Below are 23,112 nucleotides of genomic sequence, written 5' to 3'. Positions count from 1 at the left end.
CGATAGGGGCTGTTGTGATATACAGAGCAGAGGGGTTTGCTACCTTGGAGAAGGCTGCTTCCAGGGCGGGGGGGTGTGTGTGCAGAATTCAGACCATTCCCTTAGACTTGTCCTGACAAACCCCGAGAGCTGAGCTTTGCTTTGCTTTTAGTTTTGCTTTGCTTTGCTTTTTGAGAGGGATTTCCAGCAGCGGCAGCCTGGGCTCTGGGAACGGGAGGGACTCCCAGCTTTGCCCTGGGGGATCAGCCCGGTCGCCTGAGCTCTCCTGGCTGGCTCTGCTCAGCCCTCGGCTGCAAGCGCTCCCCAGGGCCCCGTTACCCAAACCAGCCCCTCTCCTGGGCTCTGCTCCTGCCGTGCCTTGAGCACAGCAGCCGGGGAAGGGCTCACCGAGCCCTGGTGGGTCTGCGGTTGCTGGTGGTCAGGAGCCTGGAGCAGCAGGAGGGAGCTTTGTCTCAGCCGATCAGCAAAAGCAGCTCAGACACTGCCCAGCCCTTCTCCCCCCCAGCCTCCCCGCAAGCCTGCACCGTCTCAGGGCACTTGTGCCTCAGCCTGGATTCAACAGGGACGGGACGAAGCTTTAGTGCAATGCTGGGCTGGTGCTTGCACTCGGGGACGACGCCAGCCCTGCCACAGCTGAGGCTGGGTGCAAGGAGGGGGTGACAGGGCTGCAGGAGAAGACCTGCCCCAACAGCCCTGTCCCAACAGCCCGCATCTGGTGGCTGCTCGTGGCTCACCAGGGCTTTCCAAGTGGAAATGCCTTTCTCAACACCAGATCAAAGCTCTTTCCAGCAAGGGTGGGAGCAGCCGATGCCGGGAACTGCCTGTGACCGAGCTGGCAGAGGTGAGGCCCGGGGGGAAGCGGGCACCCTGCTCCGCTTCTTTGCTCCCCAAATCCTCAGTCACCAATTAAAGCCCAGAGCGGTGCTGCTCCTGCCCCGGGGCGGGGACGGACCCCACGGAGCCCCTGCCCCAGCAGTGCCACGGCAGTGGAGCCGGAGGCGGTATCTCTGTAGCCTCGTGCACGTTTGCTCCTTGCCCCTGATTAAACAAATATCCCGGAGTTATCAGGAGCTGCCGAAAAGAGCTGAGTCAACATTAATTAGTAACCAAAAAGATTGGCTGGAAAGGGAATGATGGGAGCAAAACACACAGGCTTGTGTTTGCCTACTGCAGTGAAAGTGCAGAGGGGTCCCGCTCTCTCTCCCTCCCTCCCGGCCGCTCACCTCTGGCCCCTGGTCCCCGCGCACAGAGGTGGCTCCTGCCCCATCCCGAGACGCCATGCCCTGGGGCTCCCCAGGTCTGCGCCTGGCCTGGCTGACATTGAGAGAGCTGAAATCCCGTGAGCAAGTCCTCCAAAACAGTGACATTTCAGGCAAGCATAAGCCCTGGGCTTTTCGCTTTGCCCTCCGAGCACTGCTCCCTTGTCCCCTCTCGTTAGGGTTTTTCTCTTGCCAAGACTGGGCTGGGAAATGACCTCCCCTTGAGACAGAGGCAGGGAGCTTTAATAGCGTGAGGTCTGCTATGAAATAAGTGTGGCAGAACCTCCAAACTGGTTCCTGGCTCTGGCCCACTGTCCCCTCTGTTCTCGGAACTGGTGCCCAGCCCACAGCCCGGCCGGGAAGGCGCTGGCAGTGAAGGCACGGCCAGCAGCTCTCAGAGCTGCCAGCATGCATGGGGACCTCTGTCCCACCCCAAATGCACCCAGCTTGGTGTGGGCTGCGGGGGATGCTGGGTGGGAGAGCGTCCCTGCCCCTCTCCCCTCTGCTCTGACCTTGGCCTGTTTGTTCTCTCCTGCCGGGGCAGGCTGAGCAAACAGTGGGTGCTGGGGCCCCGGCCACAGCTGCCCTCCAGCCCGCACAGTCCAGGAGGGCTGCGCTCCCGGCTGCCCAGGATGAGACTCCTCTTCCCGGCCCTCGTGCTGGCCCTCCTCGCCACCACCCGTGCTGCTGAAGGTGAGCCAGAGCCCGCTGCCAGCCGATCCTGCTCGCAGCTGGGGTGGGGATGGAGCAAGCACAGCTCCTGGGCTGATGGAGGGGCTGGGGAGCGCAGGCAGGGTGAGGAGGGGACCGGGTGGTGGCTGTGGCCATGCTGGCTACACCTCGCAGCATGGGAGGAAGGCAAGCAGGCAGCACACGGGTATCGGTGGTGCCTGGGCGAATCCCTGGCCATCCTGCAGCCGGACTGCTGGCGTGGAGCTGGGACTCCGGCACAGCCTGGTCCGTGGCTCCTGTCCCAGCAGGACCTGGGTGGGAGCGGGGAGAGGTGCTGCTGTAGCCCCCAGGGTTGGGGGATACCCATGGAGAGGTGGGGTTCCTCCAGCTGCGATATGGCCACATTTGCTTTCACCCCCCGGGGCTAGGCTGGGGTGGAGGTGCCGGCCCCACTGCCCACCCCGAGTTCCTCGTCCTGCACTGACTCTCGACTCTTGCAGACTCCTGCGAGGGCCGCTGTGACAGTGGCTTCGACGCGCAGCACAAGTGCCAGTGTGACGCCCTCTGCGTGTACTACCAGAGCTGCTGCAGCGACTACTCCACTGTCTGCAAAGCCAAAGGTACCAGTGCCACAGCTGCCCTCCCGGCCGGGACAGGGGCTGCGGGGGTGGCCACGGGTGCCCCATGCCACGGGGGCTTGGAGGGGTCCGTGCCGGGTCAGCTGCACCCACCCGTGTCCGCGGGGTGAAGTCAGCACCAGGATTTGGTGCTCAGGGTGCGGCAGCACCAGGGGGTTTCAGCAGCCGGCTCACTGCTGCCTGCAGCGTGGGGCCCTGGGGGTCCGTGCAAATCCGTATTGCCTGGGAGCAAGCGGCTCCTGCACCCAGACCTCGTGGGAGAAGCCCAGGGCTCCCAGGGACCAACCTGCTCCCTCCCACAGTGACCCGGGGAGATGTGTTTGCCTTGCCGGAGGACGACTACCTTGACTACAACCTCACCGTCGAGCTGGGCACGGTAGAGAGCACCGAGGCAGCCCCCACAGAACTGCCCACATTGCTGTTGCCGGCGCAGCCCACGCTGGAGACCACGCCAGGTCCCGAGGAGATGCTGACGGACGTGCCGGTGGAGCAGGTGCCCAGTACCACACCAGATGTGTTTGAGGAGCAGGAACCCGTGGAGGAGCCTGAGGAGCTGTGCAGTGGGAAACCTTTTGATGCCTTCACCAACCTGAAGAACGGCTCCATTTACGCTTTCCGAGGTACCTTGGGGACCTTTTCCGGGTGCCTGGGACACGCTGCTGCGCTGTCACCCTGCGCCGGTGGCTGTGGTCCCTCCTGCCGCTCCCACCTCCCCTCTCCCCTCAGGGAAGTACTTCTACGAGCTGGACGAGACAAGCGTGCAGCCTGGCTACCCCAAGCTCATCAGTGACGTCTGGGGCATCGAGGGCCCCATCGACGCAGCCTTCACCCGCATCAACTGCCAGGGCAAGACTTACCTGTTCAAGGTGGGCAGGAGCCTGGCTGTTTTGCTGGGGGTGCTCCCTGGGTGGCCGGCGTGGCTCCCCAACCCACCCTGTCCCCCTCCACGCATGTGTGCACATAGGGGCTGCCAGATATCCCCAAACCCCTGTGGTCTGGGGTCCCGGACTGCCACAGCCTCACCACGGGGTTTTCCAGCATCCGCTCACTCACCCCAGCAGACCCATGCCTGGGGCATGCAGCACCCAGTCCCCTGACCCCCCTCTGTCCCGCACCCCCCAGGGCAGCCAGTACTGGCGCTTTGACGACGGAACCCTGGACCCCGGGTACCCACGCGACATCTCCGAGGGCTTCGAAGGCATCCCGAACAGCGTCGACGCGGCCTTCGCCCTCCCTGCGCACAGCTACCATGGCAATGAGAGAGTCTATTTCTTCAAGGGTAAGGGGTGCAGCCCCCCATTCCCAGGCAGAGCACGGCACCAGCGGCCGTGGGCAGGCCACCCCTCTAGCTGCTGCCCCCCCTCCCCGAGTGCGTGCCCCCCACTAATGCCCTGTGCACCATCTTCTAGACAAGCACTACTGGTCCTACGACTTCGCCCACCAGCCCACGCAGGCCGACTGCGAGAAGTCCTCCCCCTCAGCCGTGTTCAACCACTACGCCTTCCTGAACCGCGACAGCTGGGAGGACGTCTTCCAGATCCTCTTCGGCAGCAGGATGAGTAAGGGCTGGGCCAGCCCTGGGGAAGAGGGCTGGCGGGTGCTAGTACAGCCCGTACTGATGGGGTGTGAGGGGTGCAGGCACCCCAGGAGGAGGGAGCGATGCCTGGGAGCGCAGGCAGGCTGGATGAGCCACCATGCTGGGCAGGAGCCTGGGCTGTGCAGGGAAACACCCCCCCACCCCCCCCCCCGGTCATGGCTGCACCTCCTGCAGCATCCCAGATCCCAGCCTTCCAGCCCCGCACCACTGAGCCTGTCACCAGCCACCTCGCACCGCTGGTGCTGCTGCAGACAGTTTATTCCCGCTGGAGCTGGAGATGCCATAGGAAAACCGCAGCTCTGGGCGAGAGAAAGCAAAGCTGGAGAGGGGGGCTCAGCAGCGCAGGGCTGATCCCAGCCAAGGGGGGAGGAGAGGGGCTGCTCCCGGCTCTGCCTGGCATCTGTCCCCGCCGCGCATCCCATCCAGGCTGGGATCCTTTGGAGCGTCCCCGCGGGTCTCAGAGCAGGTGTGGGGGGCTCTGTGGGGCTGGGCTCAGCTCACCCCCACGCGTTGCTGCCTTTCTCACTCGCCCTCTGCCTCTTCGCCAGCCGGGGCGAGCCGCCCGCGATACATCAGCAAAGACTGGCGGGGGGTGCCCAGTCGGCTGGACGCTGCCATGGCCGGCAGGATCTACGTGGCCTCCCAGCAGCCCCGGAGAAGGAAGTCTCGCCGCCAGCGCAAGAGGTACAAGAGCCACCGGTCACTCCATCTGGGTTTCTGGAGCTGGCTGAAAAATGACTCTGACTCTGCGGGAGTGGAAAGCGACTGGCTGTCGGGCTCCCAGTGCGAGACCCTCCAGAGCGTCTACTTCTTTGTAGGAGGTAAGTCTGGGGTGCCAGGATCTGGGAGAGATGCAGGACCAGGACCCCCTGGGGCTGCTGGGGCAGGGGGGAGGTCTTCTCTCGCTCTGCGATGTCCCCGAGCTCCAGGATGCGTTGGGAAGGTGCCTGGGGCTGGCAGCGAGGGCTGGCAGCTCCCTGCAGGCAGTCCTGACAGCCATCTCCCCTCTCTCCCAGACCAGTATTACCGCGTCAACCTGCGCACCAAGCGCGTGGACCTGGTGCAGCCCCGCTACCCGCGCTCCATCGCCCAGTACTGGCTGGGCTGCCCGCAGCCCGGGGAGGACAGCGTCTGAGCGGGCCCCGACCAAGCTGCCCGGCAGCGCAGCCCCTAGCTAGGCAGAAATAAACTGCGAGCGCCCTGCAGGCTGTCCATCTGTCCATCCATCCCGGGGTCTGTGCGGTCCTTGTAGTCCGAGATCGCTCTGGTCGTCCCCCCAGGTGTAGTGACCATGCGTGGGCTGTGCCAGATCCCTGCCGCTGGCCCCATCCACGGCGCGGCTGTGGCTGAGGCTGCTCAGATCTGCTCCGCCAGCCAGTCCTGTGCCTCTTCCCACTGGAAGAGAGGGACGGCACCAGCGGCTGCCAGCCGGGAGCCGGGGGGTCAGGTCTCCAGCGTCCCCGGGATCAGGTCCGCAGCCCCATGCACGGGTGGCTGGGCTTGGGATGGGTGCCCATCCCCGAGGGACCCCATCCGATGCGCTGCCCAGTGTCCCCCCAGCCACCCCACTCACCTCTGGGCTCCGGCAATCCCGGCCACGGCGGTGCCGAAGGGATGACCCTTGCCTCGGGGCTGGGGCAGCGCTCGGGGCCTGGCAGCTGCCGGGAGTGCCGCTGAGATGAGCTCCTGCTCCTGCCCCGGCTCCTGCCGTGAGGACATGTGAACAGACCCCGACCCACTGCCCCAACGCCCCCCACAACCCCATCTGATGCCCAGAGTGTGGCCCCAGGCCCTGGCTCTCACCGCTTCCCCGGAGGCGGGTGGGGGTGCCCGGGGAGCTGACGGGAGCCGGGCAGAGCTGTGTCCTCCTGGCTGGGTGGCAAGACGCTGGCACTTCCCTCAGGGGGGACTGGCAGTGCCTGGGGGCGAGCAGAGCGGTCAGGCTGCTCGCTGCGCTGTGCCCCCCCCGGCTCTGAAGAGACCCCTGGGGCCATACCTGGGACGCGGTGGCATCGGCTGGCCCGGGGCAGCACTGGGGGCAGCCGGGGCGGCCAGAGGCGGGAGGCAGCTTCTGCAAGAGGGCAGAGAGCAGCGGGTGGGTGGTTTGTGCATCCTCACCCTGCCGTGGGCACAGCCCCCCACGGGGCTGCCTGTGGAGCTTGGGACCCCCACGCTCACCGGCAGCCAGGGCCCGGAGGTGGGTGTCACGTCGGGCTGCTGGAGCCTCACAGGGTGGCCGGGGGGAACACGGGTGCTCCGGAGCAGGGGCCAGCTGTCGCAGGAGCTGCGGGTGACTCTGTGGGCTGGGCCAGCTGGGACTTCACTGCCGGGGTCTGGGGACAGCCGGGGCTGCCTAGGGAGCGGTGAGGGAGCAGGGCTGGGCATCGGCAGCCTCCGGCAAACCTCCGAGCCCTGCCCAGCCCCAGGGGGGTTCTGAGAGGCTGGGTGACACGGGGGCTGCCCGGCCGGGGGCTCTGGCTGCCCCGCCAGCTCCTTCAGCCCCTGCTCACGGGCCCTGTGCGTGCCCCCGTACCTCAGCTGCTTGTTCTCCACCACGAAGTCCCGCAAGAGGCCGTAGAGGCTGGGCCAGGCTGGGGCTGCCTCCGATGGGAGCTGCCCTTCAAGAGGGGAGCGATGCATCCCCGCGGGGCCGTACCTGCCCCCCCAGCCCGTCCATTCCCCCACCCTCATGGGGGGTCCCAGGACCTCCGTGCTCCTCGGCAGGCACAGCTGCTGGCGCAAGGAGAGGTTTTCCAGCTTCAGGGCACGGATTTCTTCCTCCAAGGTGTGCAGCAGCTTCTCCCGGGACACCTGGGAGCATGAGGGGGTGGCTCAGGGGGGTCCCAGCAGCAGGGCAGAGCACCCTGCCCGCAGCCCCTGCCCGCTGTACCCTGTTGGCCAGGGGCCTGGTGGTGACCCTCCGGGCACGGCTGGCATAGTGCAGCGTGCTCAGCGTCTCCGAGAGGCAGCGCGAGGACGGGGAGATGCAGGCGACCTGCCGACGAAGAAGAGCTGCAGGTGAGCTGCCAGCCAGGGGGTCACCAGCCCCCCTGAGCCTTCCCCTCCATGGGGCGAGACCCCAGCCCCCCGTGTCTCCACGCACCCCTGCCCAGCCTCCTCCGCGCACGCACCATCAGGGTGACGCCCGAGCCGCCCAGGGAGCGGGCCAGCAGCCGGGTCAGCTTGCTGTCCCGGTAGGGGATGTGCGTCCGCGTCCCTCGGGGTTTGGCCAGCAGGGAGATGCAGTGCCCTGCCGGAGAACGAGCCGCAGAGGGTGCTGGGGGGCTCTGACGGGGACCAGCAGCTCCTGTTCCCACGAGGGGGGGGGTCCCCCGACTCTTACCCAGTGCCAGGAGGCTGCGGTTGATGTTGTTGGCCTCCACGGAGAGCTCCCCACCGGAGCCGGTCTCCTTCACCCGCTCGCTGCCAGCCAGGTCCACGAAGCACAGCGTGCCCTGCTTGCTGGGGCAGGTGCTGGGCTGGGGGACCTGCGTTGGGGGGGGTGATGCTCTGGTCCCCCTCACCCCTTCCCCGTGGCCCACGGCAGTGCCTCAACCCCCGGGTCTGGGATCTGGCTCCCTGCTGCTCACCCCAGCCCCACCAACGCATCCTTGGGGAGGAGGATGTTACCCCCCCCGTACCCTGGGGCTGTTTGCACCCCCACAGAGAGCCTCAGCCCCCCCCAAGACATCCCCCGAGAGCAGAACACACGCTCACGGCCCGGCTGTGGACGTGGATGGTCAGAAGAGCGTGGCTGCGGCTCGAGTGCTTGTTGAGGGCATGCGCCGAGGTCTGTCGCCTCTGGGAACCTGCCAGGGGGGGATCGAGAGATGCAGGGGGGCATGACACCCCGTGCCTTGGCACAGCACCCGCTGCCCACCCCCTGCCAGGCACGAGCCTGCCTGAGCTCTGCGGCAGGACGGGGAGCTGCCATCGGAGTCCCACCAGCCCTGGGGATGGTCTTTGGGGGGGCTGAGTCCCCACATAACGGGTCTGGCACCCCCTGAACATGGCCCTGTCCTGCACCCATGGCTCAGCACCTTGCAGGAGCAGATCAGTGATGGCCTCCAGGCTCTCGAAGTCCACGCTGAGCTGGTTCTCCACGTAGAAGCCACGGGTTTTGCTCCATCGCAGGGGCAGAGAGCGTGGTGGCCCGGGGCTCAGCAGATCCTGGACCTGGCGGGTACGGTGGAGGGGAGGCACCGGGGGAGCGGAGGCACGGGGTGCCAGTGGGGCCGGGCTGCGCGGCCGGGCGGGCGCTTACCTGCTCGTTGTAGATCTCCACGTAGGAGGCACTGAGAGCCAGGTCAGAGCCATGGCTGCGGCTCTGCTCCAGGAGGCAGGCGAAGGACCTCTGCATCAGCCCCAGCAGCGCCGGGGCCGCCGGCTGCTCCTTGCCCTGTGGAGGTGCCAGAAGGGTGAGTGGTCGGGTCGTGTTGGCCACCCACCTGCTTCAGCCACCCCGGTGCCCGTGACCGGGTGAGAAGAGCCCATCCCACCATCACGATCCGGTCAGGGTGGGGGGATGGCGTTGTACCTGGGTGAGGGGTCCCATCAGGGTGTAGGTCTTCCCCGAGCCGGTCTGCCCGAAGGCAAAGACGGTGCAGGAGAAGCTGGGGGAGATGCCGAGCCTCAGGCATGGCCCCAGGCGGTGGCACAGGGATGCCACCTCCCGGCACCGCTCTGGCAACGCAGACCCACCGGCGAGGGCCCAACGGGTGCAGGGTGGGCTGGAGGGCTGGGGAGCGTGGGGGGCTTCGCCGGCACTCACCCGTCTACCGCCAGCTCCACCAGCTGCCTCATCCCGCTGCCTTCGAACACGGCCTCCTGCGAGGCGCCCGCGTCGAACACGGCGCTGAAGCCGAAGGTGGCATCGTGCCTGGCCGCGCTCACCTGGGCGCGGGGACGGCGGTGGCTCAGGGGGTGCTGCAGCCCCCACACCCCCCAGGACCCCGGTGGGGAGATGGTGCTCACGTGGACGGTGCCATCGCCAAGGCTGTGCACAACGCGCCGGTCACCTCGCCGCGTCTCCGTGCAGGTCAGCGGCCGGACCCTGATGGCAGAGGGGGATGGGGGCACAGAGGTGTCGCTGCCTGGGGACCCTCGGGAGCCCCACTGTCCCCCCGCCCCGGGCAGGAGGGTCCCCACCACGTCCCCGAGCCCTTCGCGTCGCCCCTTACCTCAGCACCACTCTCAGGCGCGTCTCTCTGCCCTCCACCGGGCCCTCCCGCTCCTCTCCGGGGCTCCTTGGGGGACCAGAGGGCAGCGGGGTGGTGGGTGCCCCCCGGCTGGGGACCCTCCCCGCGGGCAGCCCGGGGGCCGGGGCAGAGGGGCCCATGGTCACGCTGCGCTCGCGCTGTCCTCCCGTCCCCGCTGTGCCCCGCGGCCTGGCAGGGGACAGAGCACAACGTCCCCCCGTGTCCCCGCAGAGGGACCCTCTTGTCCCCTCCCAGCCTTCCTGGGGTGCCGGACCCCCTCCTGCTGCATCGGCCGGGGGGTTGCTGCCCCGGCCCTGCCTGCTCCAGGACCGGGTGGCCTCCGTCCCCTCCGTCCCCTCTGTCCCCTCCGTCCCCCCCCGACTCACACTTTCCCCCGGCCCGCTGGGAAAGCTTCTGACCGTGCTCCCGGCTGGGGCTCCCAGCCCCGCTGCCCCCCCGGCTCCATCGGCCCTCCAGCCCCCCCCCCCCCCCCCCGCTCGGGCTCCCCGCAGCGCCCGCCCGGAGCCACCGCCCGCCGGCCCTTGCTGCCCCGCACAACCGGTACCGCCGCTCCGGTTAAACATTGACCGGCGCCGGCCACGCGGGAGAGCGGCCGGACGGCGGGGGGAGAGGCGGGGGCGGGGGGGGCACCTCGGCCTTGGGAGCCGGGGAGGGGGCGCAGGGGGCTCCGGCGCCAGCTGGGGGTCCCCGACCCACCGCCCCCACCCCCCCCCGAGCATCCTCCGAGCCATGGGATCCTCGCGGGCCCCACCGGGGGGACACCAGTACGGGCAGCTGGTGGAGTTACTGGTCCCCGGGGGTGCTGGGGGGGGCCCCCGGTGGGGTTACTGGTCCCCGGGGGTGCTGGCGGGGGGACCCCGGTGGGGTTACTGGTCCCCGGGGGTGCTGGCGGGGGGACCCCGGTTCCCAGCAGCCGGTGTGGTGCCGTCGGGGAGCGCGGAGCGGGGACCGGCGCCGGGAGCCGTCGGGGAAGGGTGGGGAGGGGCAGCGCCGCCCGCTCGGGGCGGTCCCAGCCCACCGGGGGGGTCCGGGGGGGGCTGATAAAAGCCGGGGCGGCTGCGGCGGGGCCGGGGGAACCGGGCGGGATGAGCGCGGCCCCGGGCACCTCCCGCGCCCCCCAGCCGCTGCTGCGCTTCCCCGACGGGGCGGGCGGGCCGGCGGCTGGGGGGGGGGGCCGCGCCCCGGGGCCCTGCCCCTGCCCGGGGGGGGGGCCGCGGAAGCGGCGGCGGACCACGTTCAGCCGGGGGCAGCTGTCGGAGCTGGAGCAGGCCTTCGCCGCCGTGCCCTACCCGGATATCGCGACACGGGAGCGCCTGGCCGAGCTCACCCAGCTGCCCGAGGCCAAGATCCAGGTGAGCGCGGCCGGGACCCCCCCTCCCCGTCCCGGCGCCAGGACCCCCCCCTCGGCGGGGCCGCCCCGTCGGGGCTGTCTCACGGTGCCGTCCCCACTCCCCAGGTCTGGTTCCAGAACCGCCGCGCCCGCAGGATCCGCAGCGCCAAACCGGAGCCGCCGCCCCCGCCGCCCCCCCCCGGGGACCGGGGTCCCCCCGCCGCGCCCCCCGACGGCACCGCCCCGGGCCCGGCCCCGGCCCTGCCTCCGCCGGGAGCCCGCAGCCCCCCGCGGGGCCTCCCCACCTCACTGGGCTCCATCTCCGACCTCATCTACAGCGCGGCCATCACCAACCTGGGCGAGCTGTAACCGCGGTGGGGATGCCCCCCCGGCACCAGGAACCCGCCCCGGCACCAGGGACCCTCTCCCCGCACCGGGGACCCCCCCCAGCACCGAGGCCCCCTGGCTTAGCACCGCGATTTCATTAGGGCGTGAAATCACTGCTGGCCCCAAAGGTCCCGCGGATGTCATCCAATATCCTAAACGCCGGGGCAGCCGTGGCGGGGGCAGCTCCCCGGCAGCCCCCTAATGCCGACTAATCTTTTGGAAAAAATACCTTAATCTGCGGCCGTATCCGTGGATGATTGTGGCGCGGCCGCCCCTAATCCGCGGGCACGTTCGCAGGTGCCGGCAGCTCTCCCCGTATCGGATATTGCAGCGTGTTCGCAGAGGGGCTTAGCTGCCATCAGAGCATTAATCACCGTGTCCGGCCCTGGCCGGACTCTGCGTCGAGGTGCGTCCCCTCCGTACCCGCAGCAGCTGGGGGGCCGAGAGCCAGCCCCCCCTCTCTGCCCTGGCTGCCCGCTGCAGCTCCCACCCTGGGCACCGACAGCCGCGGGCAGGGAGGTTCAGCAGCCCCTGCCCGAGGACGCCGAGCTGCCGCAGGCAGAGCCGAGCCGGGCGCCAACACCAGCGCCGAACGCCATCGTCCTCCCGAACCATCAGTCCCAACATGAGCTGGGTCAGGGGCTGCCACAGGGGAGAAAGGCCGGCAGGGCAGCGCGGGGAGGCAGAGGGGGCTTCGGCAGGAGCAGGACGCGGGGTGCGGAGGCAGAGGGGAGATACGCGGCCCTCTGCGGCGTCTCGTACGTGTCAGGTCAGCGTTCCGCATAGCAACGGGCAGGAAGAAGGCTGCAAACACGCAACGTTATTTATTTCCAAAATAAAAGGGCAGCAAATTCACAGGAGAACGGGAACGGCAGGAGGTAGCGGCCCTCTCCGTGCTGGGGCGGTGAGAGTCCTCAGCTGTTCCCTCCCCTGTTCTGCAGCCGCGGGATTTTTCATCCACGATTCATTCTGGGAACGTTACGGAGCAGGAGGCGGAGGACGGGGCCTGGGGAATGCGGCAGCGCTCCCGCAGCAGCAGCAGGTACAGGCAGATGGCGGAAGATAAACCTGCCCCGAATTACTGACTCCTGGGGGGGGGGAGGGGCAACAGCCTCCAGCACGAGGTCGTGCGTGATCACAGCTTCCCAAGGTCCCCTTCGAGGGTCCGCACCATTATGTACAGCTCGGCCAAGCCAACCACCGAGGCCACGATGACGGCTGACAGGACGTGCTGGGGATGCAAAGTGAGAGATCAGCGACCCGGCGCAAGCCCCGAGCTCCGGCGCGGGTGGGCTGCGGCACCGCGGGCTCACTCACCGCCGCGCTCTCGGCGAAGACGTACTGGCTGCCCAGGTACGCGCAGGCGAAGGCGGCCGCCACGGTGACGATGAAGTTGAACACGGTGATGACAACGGCTTTAACGGAGCGAACTGCGGAGCAGGGGGAAAAGATGGCCGTGCCGTTAGGTCAGGCTGGGAGAGCAGGGGACGAGCCGTGAGCCCGCGAGCGGAGCCTGCCGCTGGCTGCCGCAGCTGGGCGACCGCGAGGATTGAGGGTTCACATGCTTCACGCCTCCAGAAATATTCACAGGAACGGCCAACAGGCCGCTCCTTCGCTCCAGGAACGCTTTTTTTGTGCATTAAAACCTTCTGGTGAGGTTTTCGGAGAGGGAAGGGCTGGCTGGTGTCGCCGCCAGCAACGCGACGCCCCTGTGACTGACCTGTAGGGCCCCACTGCGGGCGGCAGCAGCGCCAGCAGCCACTCACCTTGCCTCCCAAACTCAGCCAACGTCCCGTTCATCTCCTAAAAGAAGGGATTAAACCAACTTGTGATCAGCTGTATTTTCATGTTAACCGTGTAATAAAAGCAATGCCGCTGCCCTGTCCTGTCGCCACGACTCGGGAGCTGAGAGCCGCCGGGGTCCCCGGGCTGCGGGGAGCGGCACTGCCACAGCGCCCGGGTCTCCCTGGCTTTCTGCTTGTGGCCCGGCTCCAGGACGCTGAGGAGGGATCGTTTCTAAGCAAAGCACTCTCAGGGTGCGGGCAGCCGCTTGCTGGTGGGTTCTCTGCTGCGGGTTCGTCTTGAAGAGACACTGCAGGGTCTCACCCTGCCACCCGTGTTCCCGCGGCTGGCGAGAGCGGAGCGTCGTAAAGCTCTGCCCGCTCTTTGTCACAGCGGACGCGGCGGCACATGGTCAAACACCGGGCGCCGGGGGGAGGCAGGGAACACCGCGCTGAGCAGACAGACGCGGGAACGCTCCTCTGCTGCGCCGTCGTTTGGAAGGAACCCCGCTGCCGCTCCTGCCCCGCTCTGCTCCAGCCACTCTGGCTCCCGGGGGAAGCGGCCAGGTTTGACGGCAAAGCAGATCTTCCCACAGGGGCTAACGCAGCGGGAGGACCCGCGCGGGGATGGAAGCGCCCAGGGACACCAGGCTACGCGTGGAGGAGGGACAGGCAGGGCGGGATCACGTCGGTAGGAAGGGACGCTGGCTTGTCCAAACAGTCACCGTGCCAAAAGATCTCAGCTCTTCCTCGGGAAGAACGAGCGCCCAAACACTGCCCTGGTTTCCCAGCTTTTACCTTGACATGAACGATCTCGTTTTAAAACTGTGATGAAAATGTAACCATTCAGGTGCTCCCAGTAAAACGTTTGTTGTCGGTGCTCCGTCTCCCGGAGGAAAACCTGAGATCCTGGCACAGCGAGCTGTTCCCCAGCGTCGGCATCTCTTCCGTTTCACCATCCTGGTGGCCCTGCCCCGCCTCTGCCCTCAGCACCGTCCGCGCCCGCCGTCCCCGCGCATCTGCAGGGTGCGCTCCTCGACCCCCTGCCCCGCTTGCTCTGTGCTGCCCTGGCTCTGCGGGGCGACTCTGCTGTCACTCAGGCTGCTGGCGGCCGCGTGCTGGGGGAACGGATCCCGGTGCTCACCTGGCCGGTGATGTTGCGGGTCATCCGCCGGTACTCCTCGTTGGCCAGCTTGGCCTTTATCCGCTCCAGCCGGGCCACCAGCTCGGGGTTCTGGGGGAAGGGCAGAGCCACCGTGAGGGCCCGGGGCAGCCGCTGCCTCCCGCGGCCCCTGCCCGGCCCTCACCTACCCGCGGTGGCACCGGCACCTCGGGCAGGTGGATCTCGCTGCCTTCCAGGAGCTGGTGCAGGTAGAGCGGGGACCCTGCGGGGGGGTGTAACGAGCCGGTTAACGGCGGCCCGGCCGGTCGCGGCCCGTCGCGCCAGGCCCACCGCGGCCTACCTGCCTCCCGCAGCGCTGCGTGCAGCCTCCGCAGCAGGCTGAAGGGCACCAGGGCGCCTTCGGAAGCCAGCGCCTCCTCCAGCTCGCCCCGCAGGCTGGCGGGCACCCCCTCCAGCTCGCCGCCCTCCGCCGCCCGCCGCAGCCGCCGCCCGGCCCGCACCGCCGACGCCATCTTGCCCGGCCGCCGTCACCTAGGCGACGCGGAGAGCCATAGAGCGCGGCGGCGGGCTAGAGCGGCACCGCGGAGGCTGCCGGGAAGGAGGGGCGCGGTGCATTGTGGGCTGGCGGCGGGGCGGGCCCGGCGGAGGGGGGGGATGTCGGGCTGCGCGGCTCGGCGGTGCGTGGCGGCGGCGCTGGGCCGGGCCCGGGCCTGCGGGGTCCCGCTCTGGGAACCGGCCCCGGCCCGCGGGCTGCGGGGCCTGAGCTTGGGGGGCGCCGCGGCCCTCCCACTGCTGCTGCTGCCGCCGCGGAGGTTTCTCTCGTCGCGGTGAGGCCTGGGGGGGGGGTGGTGCGGGGGCGCTGAGGGGAGGACGGGGGGTGTGGGGGAAGGCAGGCGGGGCTGCTGGGAGAGGAGGGGTGACAGGGCAGCCATGGGAGTAGTGGGGCTGTCGGGGGGTGGGGGGGCTCCGTGGTCCCGGAGGGAGGCCCGAGGAGCTGGGGCTCGGGTGCTGCGTGTGCCCAGGCCCGGGGCCGCTCCAGCCCCTGCGCGCCCACCAAACGGCCTCTGTGCTCCCAGAAACCGCGCAGAGGGCAAAGTGCTGGAGACCGTGGGGGTGTTCGAGGCGCCGAAGCAGCACGGCAAATACGAGACGGGTCAGGTAAGCGGTTCCGGGGAGCTGGGCTGGCCCCGCAGGCTTGTTCTGTCGGGTAGCCGAGGGATTTACCCGAGGGATTTACTCGTACGGAGGCTGCTGTCTGGTAGCAGAAGGCCAGCAGCTTCACAGTTCGGTGCTCCTGCTCTTTGCTGCGTCTGCAGTTTGTCAGTCATCTGACAGTAGCGAGTTGATAAGAATCTGCAGGATGAGACAACTGTTCCTGCAGTGGCATTTGCTCCCCTGGTTTTATTTAAGGGTTTTCTCCCTCTGGCAGCAGAAGAGGCAGCCACTGAATTTGAGAAATTACAACTAAACTTGTCATTTCTGTGCTCGTGATTCGCAGATGTGTTTCTGCGTTCCTGAGCGGTCTCTCCCATGCCGGTCTGCTTTCTGCCGTTCTATCATTTTATTATTGGTTTAGTCGTCTGCCTCTGTGGGATAGGGAGGACACAGATTTCTTCTCTCATCCCAGGCTGTTTCTGTTCCCTCTTTTGTTTGTGCTCTGGGTTCACACAGTGGTGATGCTCCCTGTGCTCCTATCCCATGCCTTCATACTCTTGTAAATGTGTCTAGTTTTACCTCAGTTAACAGATTTTTTTAAAATACCGTCAGAAAAGGGCTTCTGGCTTCAAGTTTTCTGTTGTATCTAAGTTGATTAAAGCTTGCTGTGTATTGAAATGCAGTTATTTGTTCGTTACAGCTATTCCTTCACAGTGTGTTTGGCTATCGAGGAATAGTCCTGTTTCCCTGGCAAGCCAGGCTTTATGATCGAGACGTGGCTTCTCCCGTCACAGACAAGTAAGGATTTGTTCTGGTTTATATGTTGTACTGTTACATTTACATCTTGGAGCAAGTTTCCTGGTTGGGGTAGATGAGTCTGTTTAAGGAGGACAATGGTACGGATCTGTTTTGCATGAATGTAAACTGAGAGAGGTGCTTAAAGAAGAGACACTGCATGAGTGTTAATTTTGTGTTAATTAGAGACAGGATGGAAGTATGAAGGATGAGAGTGTGTGTGAAGGAAAGAAAATAAACAAACAATGAAACAAAATAAAACATGCTCCTGGCATTCTTTCTTATAAAAAAGCCCCTTGTGTTGCTTTTTGAGTTAGGCCTAGGCTCCTGTGCTAACATTGCAGGCGGCCTCTTCTGTAGCTCGCCAGCGAGTTGGATTTGTCGGCTGCCTCCCCCGTTTCAAGCCACTAGGCCAAGTTCACTCTTCTTGTGGAGCGAGTTGCTCTGCACTTCCCTCCCCTCCTCCATCCATTTCCCCCCTGCCGGTGTGGGAGCTGTGCCGGGCGTTGGGAAGGAGTGAGGAGCAAGCAGGGAGGGAATCAGAGAGCGGTGGAAATACCTGCCCCAAACAGGAGCAGGAGGAACTTCTGAGCTGCCTGTGTTGTGCCTGTGACAAACACCGCTGATCGTCAGCTCGGCTCATCTATTGGTGTGTGGGTGGCTGACAGGAGTTTAACTGGGATGGAACCGAGTGATTACAGACTGTGAAATGTATTTTCGAAAAAAACCCAAGCAAACAACATTGTTTATGACTGTGGTGGGTCCTGGTAACAAGAGCTGGCTGCCATCCAGCGCTTCAGCTCCGTGCTCTGCTTTTCTCTTCAGGAGCGAGAACGCGGCAGGCCATGGTTCCAAAGAGGTCAAGGGCAAAACGCACACTTACTATCAGGTGCTAATAGATGCCCGGGATTGTCCGCATATAGTAAGTAACCAACAATCTTGGCATGAACTCAAATGTCTTCTCCTATACGAATGCTTTAGATGGACAGGCACTGAAAGGAAATGGCTGTGATGGCTAACTTGAGTCTTTGTCCTGGAATTGTTTGGAATGCCAGGACAAATTTGTTGTGAGTTACGTTTTCCCTGAGAAAGATAATCTGGAGTGTCATATGACTGCTTTCTGGATCACATTTCTGACCTCACTTCCTTATCCTTTTGGTGTTCCTACTCTGTTGCACGTAGGTTACTATGAATGTGGATTGCAGCACTGAAAATGCTCTTCACTTGTTTGAGTGGAGAACTAATCTAGAGTAATTAAAAGGAGAAATGTTCTGAGGTGAATTTAAGTACAATAAACATGAATCACTTCAGAAACCACAGTAGTAAACTGGAATGTGGCTGGAAACTGGCCCACAACAATCCACGCAGAAGGACATAAACCTCCCTTTTTCTCAGTCCCAGAGATCGCAGACAGAAGCGGTGACGTTCCTGGCAAATCATGACGACAGCAGAGCGCTCTACGCCATACCAGGTGAGTAAAACGCACCTGTAACCTCTGTGGAGGTGTGGATTGTCATGAGGGGAGGGCAGAAGAATCACCAACAGCCAGCTTCTGCCAGCAGTTCCTACAGGACCTTCCCGTCGTGGATCTGTCTGCGGTTTAGGGCTGGGTTAGAAACAACAAAATGACTAAAGTATGTGAAGCCCTTTTGGACAGGTGGATGTTGGGCACATTGGTCAAACACAGGCATGCCTGCGTTGAGCTCTTGAGACACAGATCACATACGTGTACCCGGTGGCCTATGGGCTGTTCTACTTTATTGTCAGGACAGCTAGGTCTCTCCTTGTCCTGTGCATTTTCTGCTCAAAGTCCTTTTGTGACAGGGCAGTCACTTCCCGGGCAGTGTATATTTATCAGAGAAATCATTTCATGGAGACATCTCACAGGAGAACGCTGCCAAGGGTTATTACTGGCCTGTTTCGTCCATTCTTGCTTGCAGTCATGGTATTAGCATTGGCTGCTGCTGCCAAAATCCTTTTCTTCTCACCAGTGTGATCCATTTCTCTGCTGGGAGATTTCTGAGCTGCTCTTCGCTGGGGAAGTTCAACAGCTTTCGGGGTTTCTTTTTCAGGTTTAGACTATGTAAGCCATGAAGATATCCTGCCCTACAGCTCCACTGATCAAGTGCCCATCCAGCATGAGCTCTTTGAGAGGTTTCTCATGTACGACCAAACAAAAGGTAATTTCTGGCTTCAGAGGGAAATCTTTAGGGCCAGATAGTTGAGGTGTTCAGTGATAAGTATCCAGAAACCTTGGATACAGTGAAAAATCTTGGTCTGGTTTGGGGTTTGTTACAGGAAAGCCTCCTTTAATTTTTTAACTATGTGAAAGGAGGTGCTCTGAGGAGAAAGGAGTTGCTCTGAGTTTTTGGTGTGCCTGTCCTCATAAACTCTTGTCTTTCCCTCCCCACAGTTCCACCTTTTGTAGCAAGGGATACACTGTGTGCGTGGCAGGAGAAGAACCACCCCTGGCTAGAGCTCTCTGACGTGCACCGAGAAACCACAGAGAACATCCGCGTCACCGTCATCCCTTTCTACATGGGCATGAGGGTGGGTCCATGTTGTATGTCGCTGTGCTAGTTCTGTGAGCTGTTTAACTTGTGTGTTTTTTCGAAGACTAGTTTGCTGAGTGAAGGTACCTTCTGCTAGCTGGAGAACTGACTTTTTAATCACAGTTGTAATTTCACTGTTGTCATGCTCAGCAGAGGTATGAACATGAAAGCGTTTTGTCATACATTTTTGGAGAACAGCTCCTGCAGATTGGCTTTTGCTTGTTATTTGTAGGATGGGAAATAACCTGTACTGTTCTGCAGAACAGCATTAGCAAGATATGTAGGGAGGCTTGTGAGTGGTCCTTTACTGCCTCAGTCACAGATAGGCGTGTGTGTCACGGGGGTGGGGGCACCGAGGCCATCTGCCCTGTAATGACAAACGTGTCCATTATCCTGCCCAGTGGTGAGGTGTTGTGGATTTCTACCCCTGCTTCCTGGCTCTAGTGCGGGTTAGAGGGTTTGGCTAAAGTCTTCTGGATTTAGCTGATAACATTGTGCTCTTTGTAGCGTAAGAACTTCACGTGGACCATCCAAAGTAACGAGGCTCCAATAGACCTCTGAGTGGGAGGGCTGGGAATTACCGCAGCAGTTTGAACTCCAAGTCCAGATGAGCACAGCTGCCGGGGAGCCTGCTGTGCCGTGTCAGGTGGACTTCTGGTGTGGAACTGCAGCTTCTGTGGAGCCCAGCTGATGTTTCTCCTAACCTTGTCAGAAAAACAGATGCCTGAAGGCAAGGAAATGGGTGTTTCTAGATCTGTAGAAAGTGCGTGATTAACATGGAGATCAACCCTCCGTAGTCACGAGATCCTTGCAAATCTCCCACCTCATGATTACATGTCTAGAGCAGAGCCTGTGCCGGGCGGTAACTGATGGACTGCTTCGGAGAGCAGCTGTCTGTGTGCTCATGTGAGTTGGCTGCGTCAGTCTGGCGCGGAGCGAGAGCCCCTGTGCTCGTGCTGTGCTGACAGCTGAAGAGGTTCTGGCGCTGAGCATTGAAGGGCAGCTGCTAAAGTCTTTTGTTTCTCTTGACAGGAAGCCCAGAATTCCCATGTCTACTGGGTAAGTGCCTTTTGCTTCATGAAGCAGCTAAAGGGAAGGAGTTTTTCTGCTGTGGCATCATTACTGTGTGATAAGCTCTGAGCGAGAGTCGCCCTTGCCTGGCAGCTGTTTTGCAGTATCGGCTGTGTGGGTGATCAACTGCTTGCAGCTGATGGCAGTTCTTCCTGACAGTCTTTCTTCTGTCCAGTGGCGCTACTGTATTCGCTTGGAGAACCTTGACAGCGAAGTGGTGCAGCTCCGAGAACGACACTGGAGGATATTTAGCTTGTCTGGCACCTTGGAAACGGTCAGGGGCCGCGGCGTTGTAGGAAGGGTAGGTATCGGGTGGCTTCTGCTGGGAAGTGCAGCCCTTTGCTGGAGTCCTCTCACTCGGGCTGGTTTGCCAGTAAATTGCTCAGTGGGCAACAGAAACGGGTGGAATAGAAAACGGGCAATGAAAAAAAAAAAATCACACGAGCTTTTCATCTGTCGTTAGTGTGCATGGAACTGTTGTAAGTATGCACCAAATGCATCCTGAGCGTTAGGGAATGATCCTAAATAACAGAGAATGGGGAGACTGGGATAATACGTGATCCCAGCACTACTCACTGGGCAGGCTGTTTGCTGTGTAATAGGTAGTGATGCTCAGGTGTGGATCTCCCCTCTTTTTCTCCATGCTCTGTAAATTTCCTGTTGTTGCTTGTCTGTGGAGAAACTTTAAGATCCGTTGCTGATGCAGAGTGGTCTCTTCTTGTCTTCGCAGGAGCCAGTTTTATCGAAAGAACAGCCGGCGTTTCAGTACAGCAGTCACGTCTCCCTGCAGGCATCCAGTGGTCACATGTGGTAAGAAGCAGTTAGTGCTGCAGTAGTGGTTTAGATGTAGGACCCCACAGCGCTGAGCGGGGACGCTGTTTGCAGTCTGGTGTTACGGCTGAAAAGTGGGTGGAAGTGGACTGGCCTGGACATATTTGATAGTTAAAATTTTTCTGAGCTCCTCTATAGCAGTATCCCAGTGAGCAGCAAGAAGATGCGTTGATTCTTTGCACCAGGAGAGCTTCCAGGCTAATTCATCCCCCTCCTCTGGTCTGTGCTAGGCTGGATTTGAAAAGACACGAAGCAGTTCTCTGTCATCCTCTGCTGTACTCGGTTTCTGTCCCTTCCAGTCCTTGGTCCAAGAGGCAAGGCTTCATGCTGGTGCTTCCCCAGGCAGCAGGGATGTGTGCACTGGTACCCTCTCTCTTTGGAGGAGACTGGGCTTTGATTCTGTGACTGAGTGAAGCTGGGCAGTTCTGTGTCCTCAAGGAGTTGACATGTGGGGTTATTCCCAGCTTAGGCCAGATCAGGCCTTCAGTCTGTCTGGTGTTCAAGTCCCCTCTTCTGTAAGTGCAGGTGGGAGAGTGCTCAGCTGAGTTGTTCTTTTCCTGTGCCGCAGGGTTACAGCAGTTTCCCTCTGTTTTGCATTTCAGCTGGGTTAGCACAACTACTGTCATCTCTGTGTGGACAAGAAATGCAAGTCTGCCTCTTCCTCTGTATGACAGAACTTTGGGGCTTGTGTTTTTTGAGTAAATCGGTGTCAGATTCTTGGAACTGCCTTTGAGTTGGGAAAAGCCAGAGAAACAGCTCTTGCTTATAGGATACACCCCTGGTGGCCACGTTAAGCATTTTGAATTGCCTGAATGCATGCCCTGGGGAGTAAAACCAGCTTGTTGAGTAGTTTTTCCCTCTCTGCATGCATCCTGCAGAGAAGGAGACAAAGGTTCTGCAGCTCAGAAGCTGCTCGGTTTGACTTCTGGTGTTTGATTGTGTCCTCTCCATCATGAGAACCTGTTAGTTTGTCTTCACGATCCTCTCGCCCATGTCATGTTCTGCAGTACAGGCGTCTGTAGTTCTGTGTGGTAAACAAATTCTTTGCTTGTACAAGGACAGGCAGATTCAGTTCTGAAATGCAAAGCAGAACCTATTCCAAATTACGTCTGTGATGGGGTTTCATATTGTCGCAGGCTTCTTACCCAGTGGAGCTTCTGCCAAGAAATACAAATCTGAATTTACATGTAATCGGTTTGTAAAAATAGCTCTGGTTCTGTCCCCTGTGGGGTGGGAGTTAGGTAAACACTGCCGCAGATGCGTGGAGCGCGCTTACCTCCTGGAGGCTGCAATCACGACATCTTTATTCAGGAAATGTACATTAGAGATGTGATGCAAACCACCCAGGAGTCTTCCAACAGATGAGTCATCTTGGCAGGCAGATGTCCTTGCTGCTGAACCGATGTACTTGCTGCTGGACCGGCCTTGCAAATGCAGCCCCCGAGTCCCTGTGCAGGATACAGAGGAGCTCACGTCTTACCTTCTAGCTGATGACTCCTAGCTGTGTTTGTCCCTGGCCTCAGCGTGATCTCTGCCATTATTTTGCAGGGGTACTTTTCGATTTGAGAGGCCAGATGGCTCCCACTTTGATGTCCGAATCCCACCCTTTTCTCTGGAAAGCAACAAAGACGAGAAGACCCCCCCCTCCGGCCTTCACTGGTAGAGCAGACTGAGTGCCGAGACCCACAGAGACCTGTGTGTGTTGTAGACCTTCGCCTCCCCTTTACACTGCAGCTAAGAACACGGAGCTTTTAAACCTTTGAAACCATTTGTGTTTTAACTGTTGTCTAATGGGGAGGCTTTTTTGAACTTCAGTACTGGCTCTCTCGGGCTGCTTGTAAACATAAGCTGTGTTAGAGTTAACCCTTCCTTTTGCGGCACCTGCTGGGGTTGGAGCTGGGGGGATGCAGATCTGTGCTGCCGCAGAAGACTGGCCCCCCACTGCAGCCGGCCTGGACCCTTTCCAATGTGTTGTGAATTCTCTGCAATGTGAGGTTTCTCTAATAAACTGGCCCTTCCAGTTGCAACCAGTCTTCCTTTATAAACCAAGGCCTAGGCTTCGCATCCAGCCTGCCCTGGCTTGTTGCTCTCCCCTCATTCATGTGCAAAGTGGAGTCAGCGCAGACTTCTTGCTGCTTCAGAAGGCAGCAGTGAGGCTGTTTTAGGCAGCAGGAGTGTGAGCTCAGCCTTCCTGCAGTGCGGCTGCTGTCAGGGATTTAGCCAGCGTGTGGCGGAGCAGCCGTGAGCTCTGCTCCCTGTTGCGCAGCTTGTCTGGGCTGTGCGTTGGAGCGATGCGAGGCCCTTTTGGTCGGAGGAGAGAGCGCAGAGCGGGGAAGGTGGGTTGGCAGGTGGTGCTGAGCAGGCTGCTGCGGGGTCTTGTGTGCGTAGAGCACCGGGCTGCGCGTTGTGATCGTACAGGAGCGCCGACGGGGGCCCTCCCCCTGCAAAGGCTTGCCTTGCGTCCCAGCTGCTAGAGGGTTCTTCCCGGCTCACGCTGCGGCTGTAACCGTGTTTCCTTGGTAGATTCTGCTCTGGCAGGAAGAGCTTGTTTTAGCCTGCAGTGCGGTTGGCCACGGTGAGGTAGTGCTTGGCTTTCTGCTCCTGCTTGCTCGGCGGGTTGTCATTTTTGGTGGTCTGTGCCAACGGCCCTGCAGAACTGTGCGGGTCAGCGAAACACCTGCAAGCTTACGATGTGTGGATTT

General features: G+C 62.1%; 5 protein-coding genes across 6 annotated transcripts; 3 read left to right on the top strand and 2 right to left on the bottom strand.

Moving 5' to 3' along the window:
- Positions 1 to 1,808: 1,808 nt before the first annotated feature.
- Positions 1,809 to 5,371, top strand: VTN (vitronectin). The gene is made up of 8 exons (XM_075439964.1): positions 1,809 to 1,952; positions 2,432 to 2,551; positions 2,872 to 3,189; positions 3,296 to 3,435; positions 3,692 to 3,848; positions 3,979 to 4,128; positions 4,715 to 4,987; positions 5,183 to 5,371. Exons 1-8 carry the CDS (start codon positions 1,892 to 1,894, stop codon positions 5,299 to 5,301), a joined length of 1,338 nt encoding a protein of 445 aa, XP_075296079.1. The 5' UTR covers positions 1,809 to 1,891; the 3' UTR covers positions 5,302 to 5,371.
- Positions 5,341 to 11,717, bottom strand: KIF12 (kinesin family member 12). Its single transcript, XM_075440057.1, is given in 20 exon segments — positions 5,341 to 5,561; positions 5,740 to 5,870; positions 5,970 to 6,085; positions 6,163 to 6,338; positions 6,341 to 6,519; positions 6,700 to 6,977; positions 7,057 to 7,161; positions 7,298 to 7,416; positions 7,510 to 7,666; positions 7,669 to 7,685; positions 7,688 to 7,799; positions 7,802 to 7,859; positions 7,861 to 7,975; positions 8,207 to 8,414; positions 8,416 to 8,565; positions 8,704 to 8,779; positions 8,938 to 9,219; positions 9,347 to 9,553; positions 11,332 to 11,449; positions 11,498 to 11,717. Coding segments are annotated over 20 exon segments (3,045 nt in total).
- Positions 10,456 to 11,341, top strand: SEBOX (SEBOX homeobox). The gene is made up of 2 exons (XM_075439968.1): positions 10,456 to 10,737; positions 10,842 to 11,341. The coding sequence occupies exons 1-2, from the start codon at positions 10,471 to 10,473 to the stop codon at positions 11,082 to 11,084; spliced, it is 510 nt and encodes a 169-aa protein (XP_075296083.1). The 5' UTR covers positions 10,456 to 10,470; the 3' UTR covers positions 11,085 to 11,341.
- A 190-nt stretch (positions 11,718 to 11,907) lies between the features above and the next one.
- On the bottom strand, positions 11,908 to 14,580 carry VMA12 (vacuolar ATPase assembly factor VMA12). Of its 2 annotated transcripts, XM_075439967.1 has the most exons (6): positions 14,347 to 14,572; positions 14,195 to 14,268; positions 14,028 to 14,117; positions 12,869 to 12,905; positions 12,420 to 12,532; positions 11,908 to 12,333 (listed from the first exon to the last, which is right to left on the bottom strand). In XM_075439967.1, the coding sequence occupies exons 1-6, from the start codon at positions 14,516 to 14,518 to the stop codon at positions 12,238 to 12,240; spliced, it is 582 nt and encodes a 193-aa protein (XP_075296082.1). In that variant the 5' UTR covers positions 14,519 to 14,572; the 3' UTR covers positions 11,908 to 12,237. The 2 variants fall into 2 exon arrangements, with proteins under 2 accessions (XP_075296082.1, XP_075296081.1); XM_075439966.1 differs by having other exon boundaries at positions 11,908 to 12,532; positions 14,347 to 14,580.
- Positions 14,581 to 14,654: 74 nt separating this feature from the next.
- POLDIP2 (DNA polymerase delta interacting protein 2) lies at positions 14,655 to 22,437 on the top strand. The gene is made up of 11 exons (XM_075439965.1): positions 14,655 to 14,833; positions 15,083 to 15,164; positions 15,862 to 15,959; positions 16,782 to 16,878; positions 17,352 to 17,427; positions 18,029 to 18,136; positions 18,370 to 18,506; positions 19,541 to 19,567; positions 19,755 to 19,880; positions 20,310 to 20,389; positions 21,959 to 22,437. Exons 1-11 carry the CDS (start codon positions 14,661 to 14,663, stop codon positions 22,071 to 22,073), a joined length of 1,119 nt encoding a protein of 372 aa, XP_075296080.1. The 5' UTR covers positions 14,655 to 14,660; the 3' UTR covers positions 22,074 to 22,437.
- Positions 22,438 to 23,112: the final 675 nt, after the last annotated feature.

The sequence above is a fragment of the Opisthocomus hoazin genome, chromosome 20, assembly GCF_030867145.1.
Source record: "Opisthocomus hoazin isolate bOpiHoa1 chromosome 20, bOpiHoa1.hap1, whole genome shotgun sequence".
Lineage (NCBI taxonomy): Eukaryota > Metazoa > Chordata > Aves > Opisthocomiformes > Opisthocomidae > Opisthocomus > Opisthocomus hoazin.
This window is presented reverse-complemented; position numbering and strand designations above follow the sequence as displayed.

What these genes read in the sequence shown, in the direction of transcription:
- POLDIP2 (XM_075439965.1), top strand. Translation starts at nt 14,661, where the DNA reads ATGTCGGGCTGCGCGGCTCGGCGGTGCGTGGCGGCGGCGCTGGGCCGG. An exon ending in CCCGGGATTGTCCGCATATA is followed by an intron (nt 16,879 to 17,351) that starts GTAAGTAACCAA and finishes CCTTTTTCTCAG; the next exon opens with TCCCAGAGATCGCAGACAGA. An exon ending in AGCGCTCTACGCCATACCAG is followed by an intron (nt 17,428 to 18,028) that starts GTGAGTAAAACG and finishes TTTCTTTTTCAG; the next exon opens with GTTTAGACTATGTAAGCCAT.
- SEBOX (XM_075439968.1), top strand. Translation starts at nt 10,471, where the DNA reads ATGAGCGCGGCCCCGGGCACCTCCCGCGCCCCCCAGCCGCTGCTGCGC. An exon ending in TGCCCGAGGCCAAGATCCAG is followed by an intron (nt 10,738 to 10,841) that starts GTGAGCGCGGCC and finishes CCCACTCCCCAG; the next exon opens with GTCTGGTTCCAGAACCGCCG.
- VMA12 (XM_075439966.1), bottom strand. Translation starts at nt 14,518, where the DNA reads ATGGCGTCGGCGGTGCGGGCCGGGCGGCGGCTGCGGCGGGCGGCGGAG. An exon ending in AGGTGCCGGTGCCACCGCGG is followed by an intron (nt 14,118 to 14,194) that starts GTAGGTGAGGGC and finishes CCCTTCCCCCAG; the next exon opens with AACCCCGAGCTGGTGGCCCG. An exon ending in CCCGCAACATCACCGGCCAG is followed by an intron (nt 12,906 to 14,027) that starts GTGAGCACCGGG and finishes CCCTTCTTTTAG; the next exon opens with GAGATGAACGGGACGTTGGC.
- VTN (XM_075439964.1), top strand. Translation starts at nt 1,892, where the DNA reads ATGAGACTCCTCTTCCCGGCCCTCGTGCTGGCCCTCCTCGCCACCACC. An exon ending in CTCCATTTACGCTTTCCGAG is followed by an intron (nt 3,190 to 3,295) that starts GTACCTTGGGGA and finishes CTCTCCCCTCAG; the next exon opens with GGAAGTACTTCTACGAGCTG. An exon ending in CGTCTACTTCTTTGTAGGAG is followed by an intron (nt 4,988 to 5,182) that starts GTAAGTCTGGGG and finishes CCTCTCTCCCAG; the next exon opens with ACCAGTATTACCGCGTCAAC.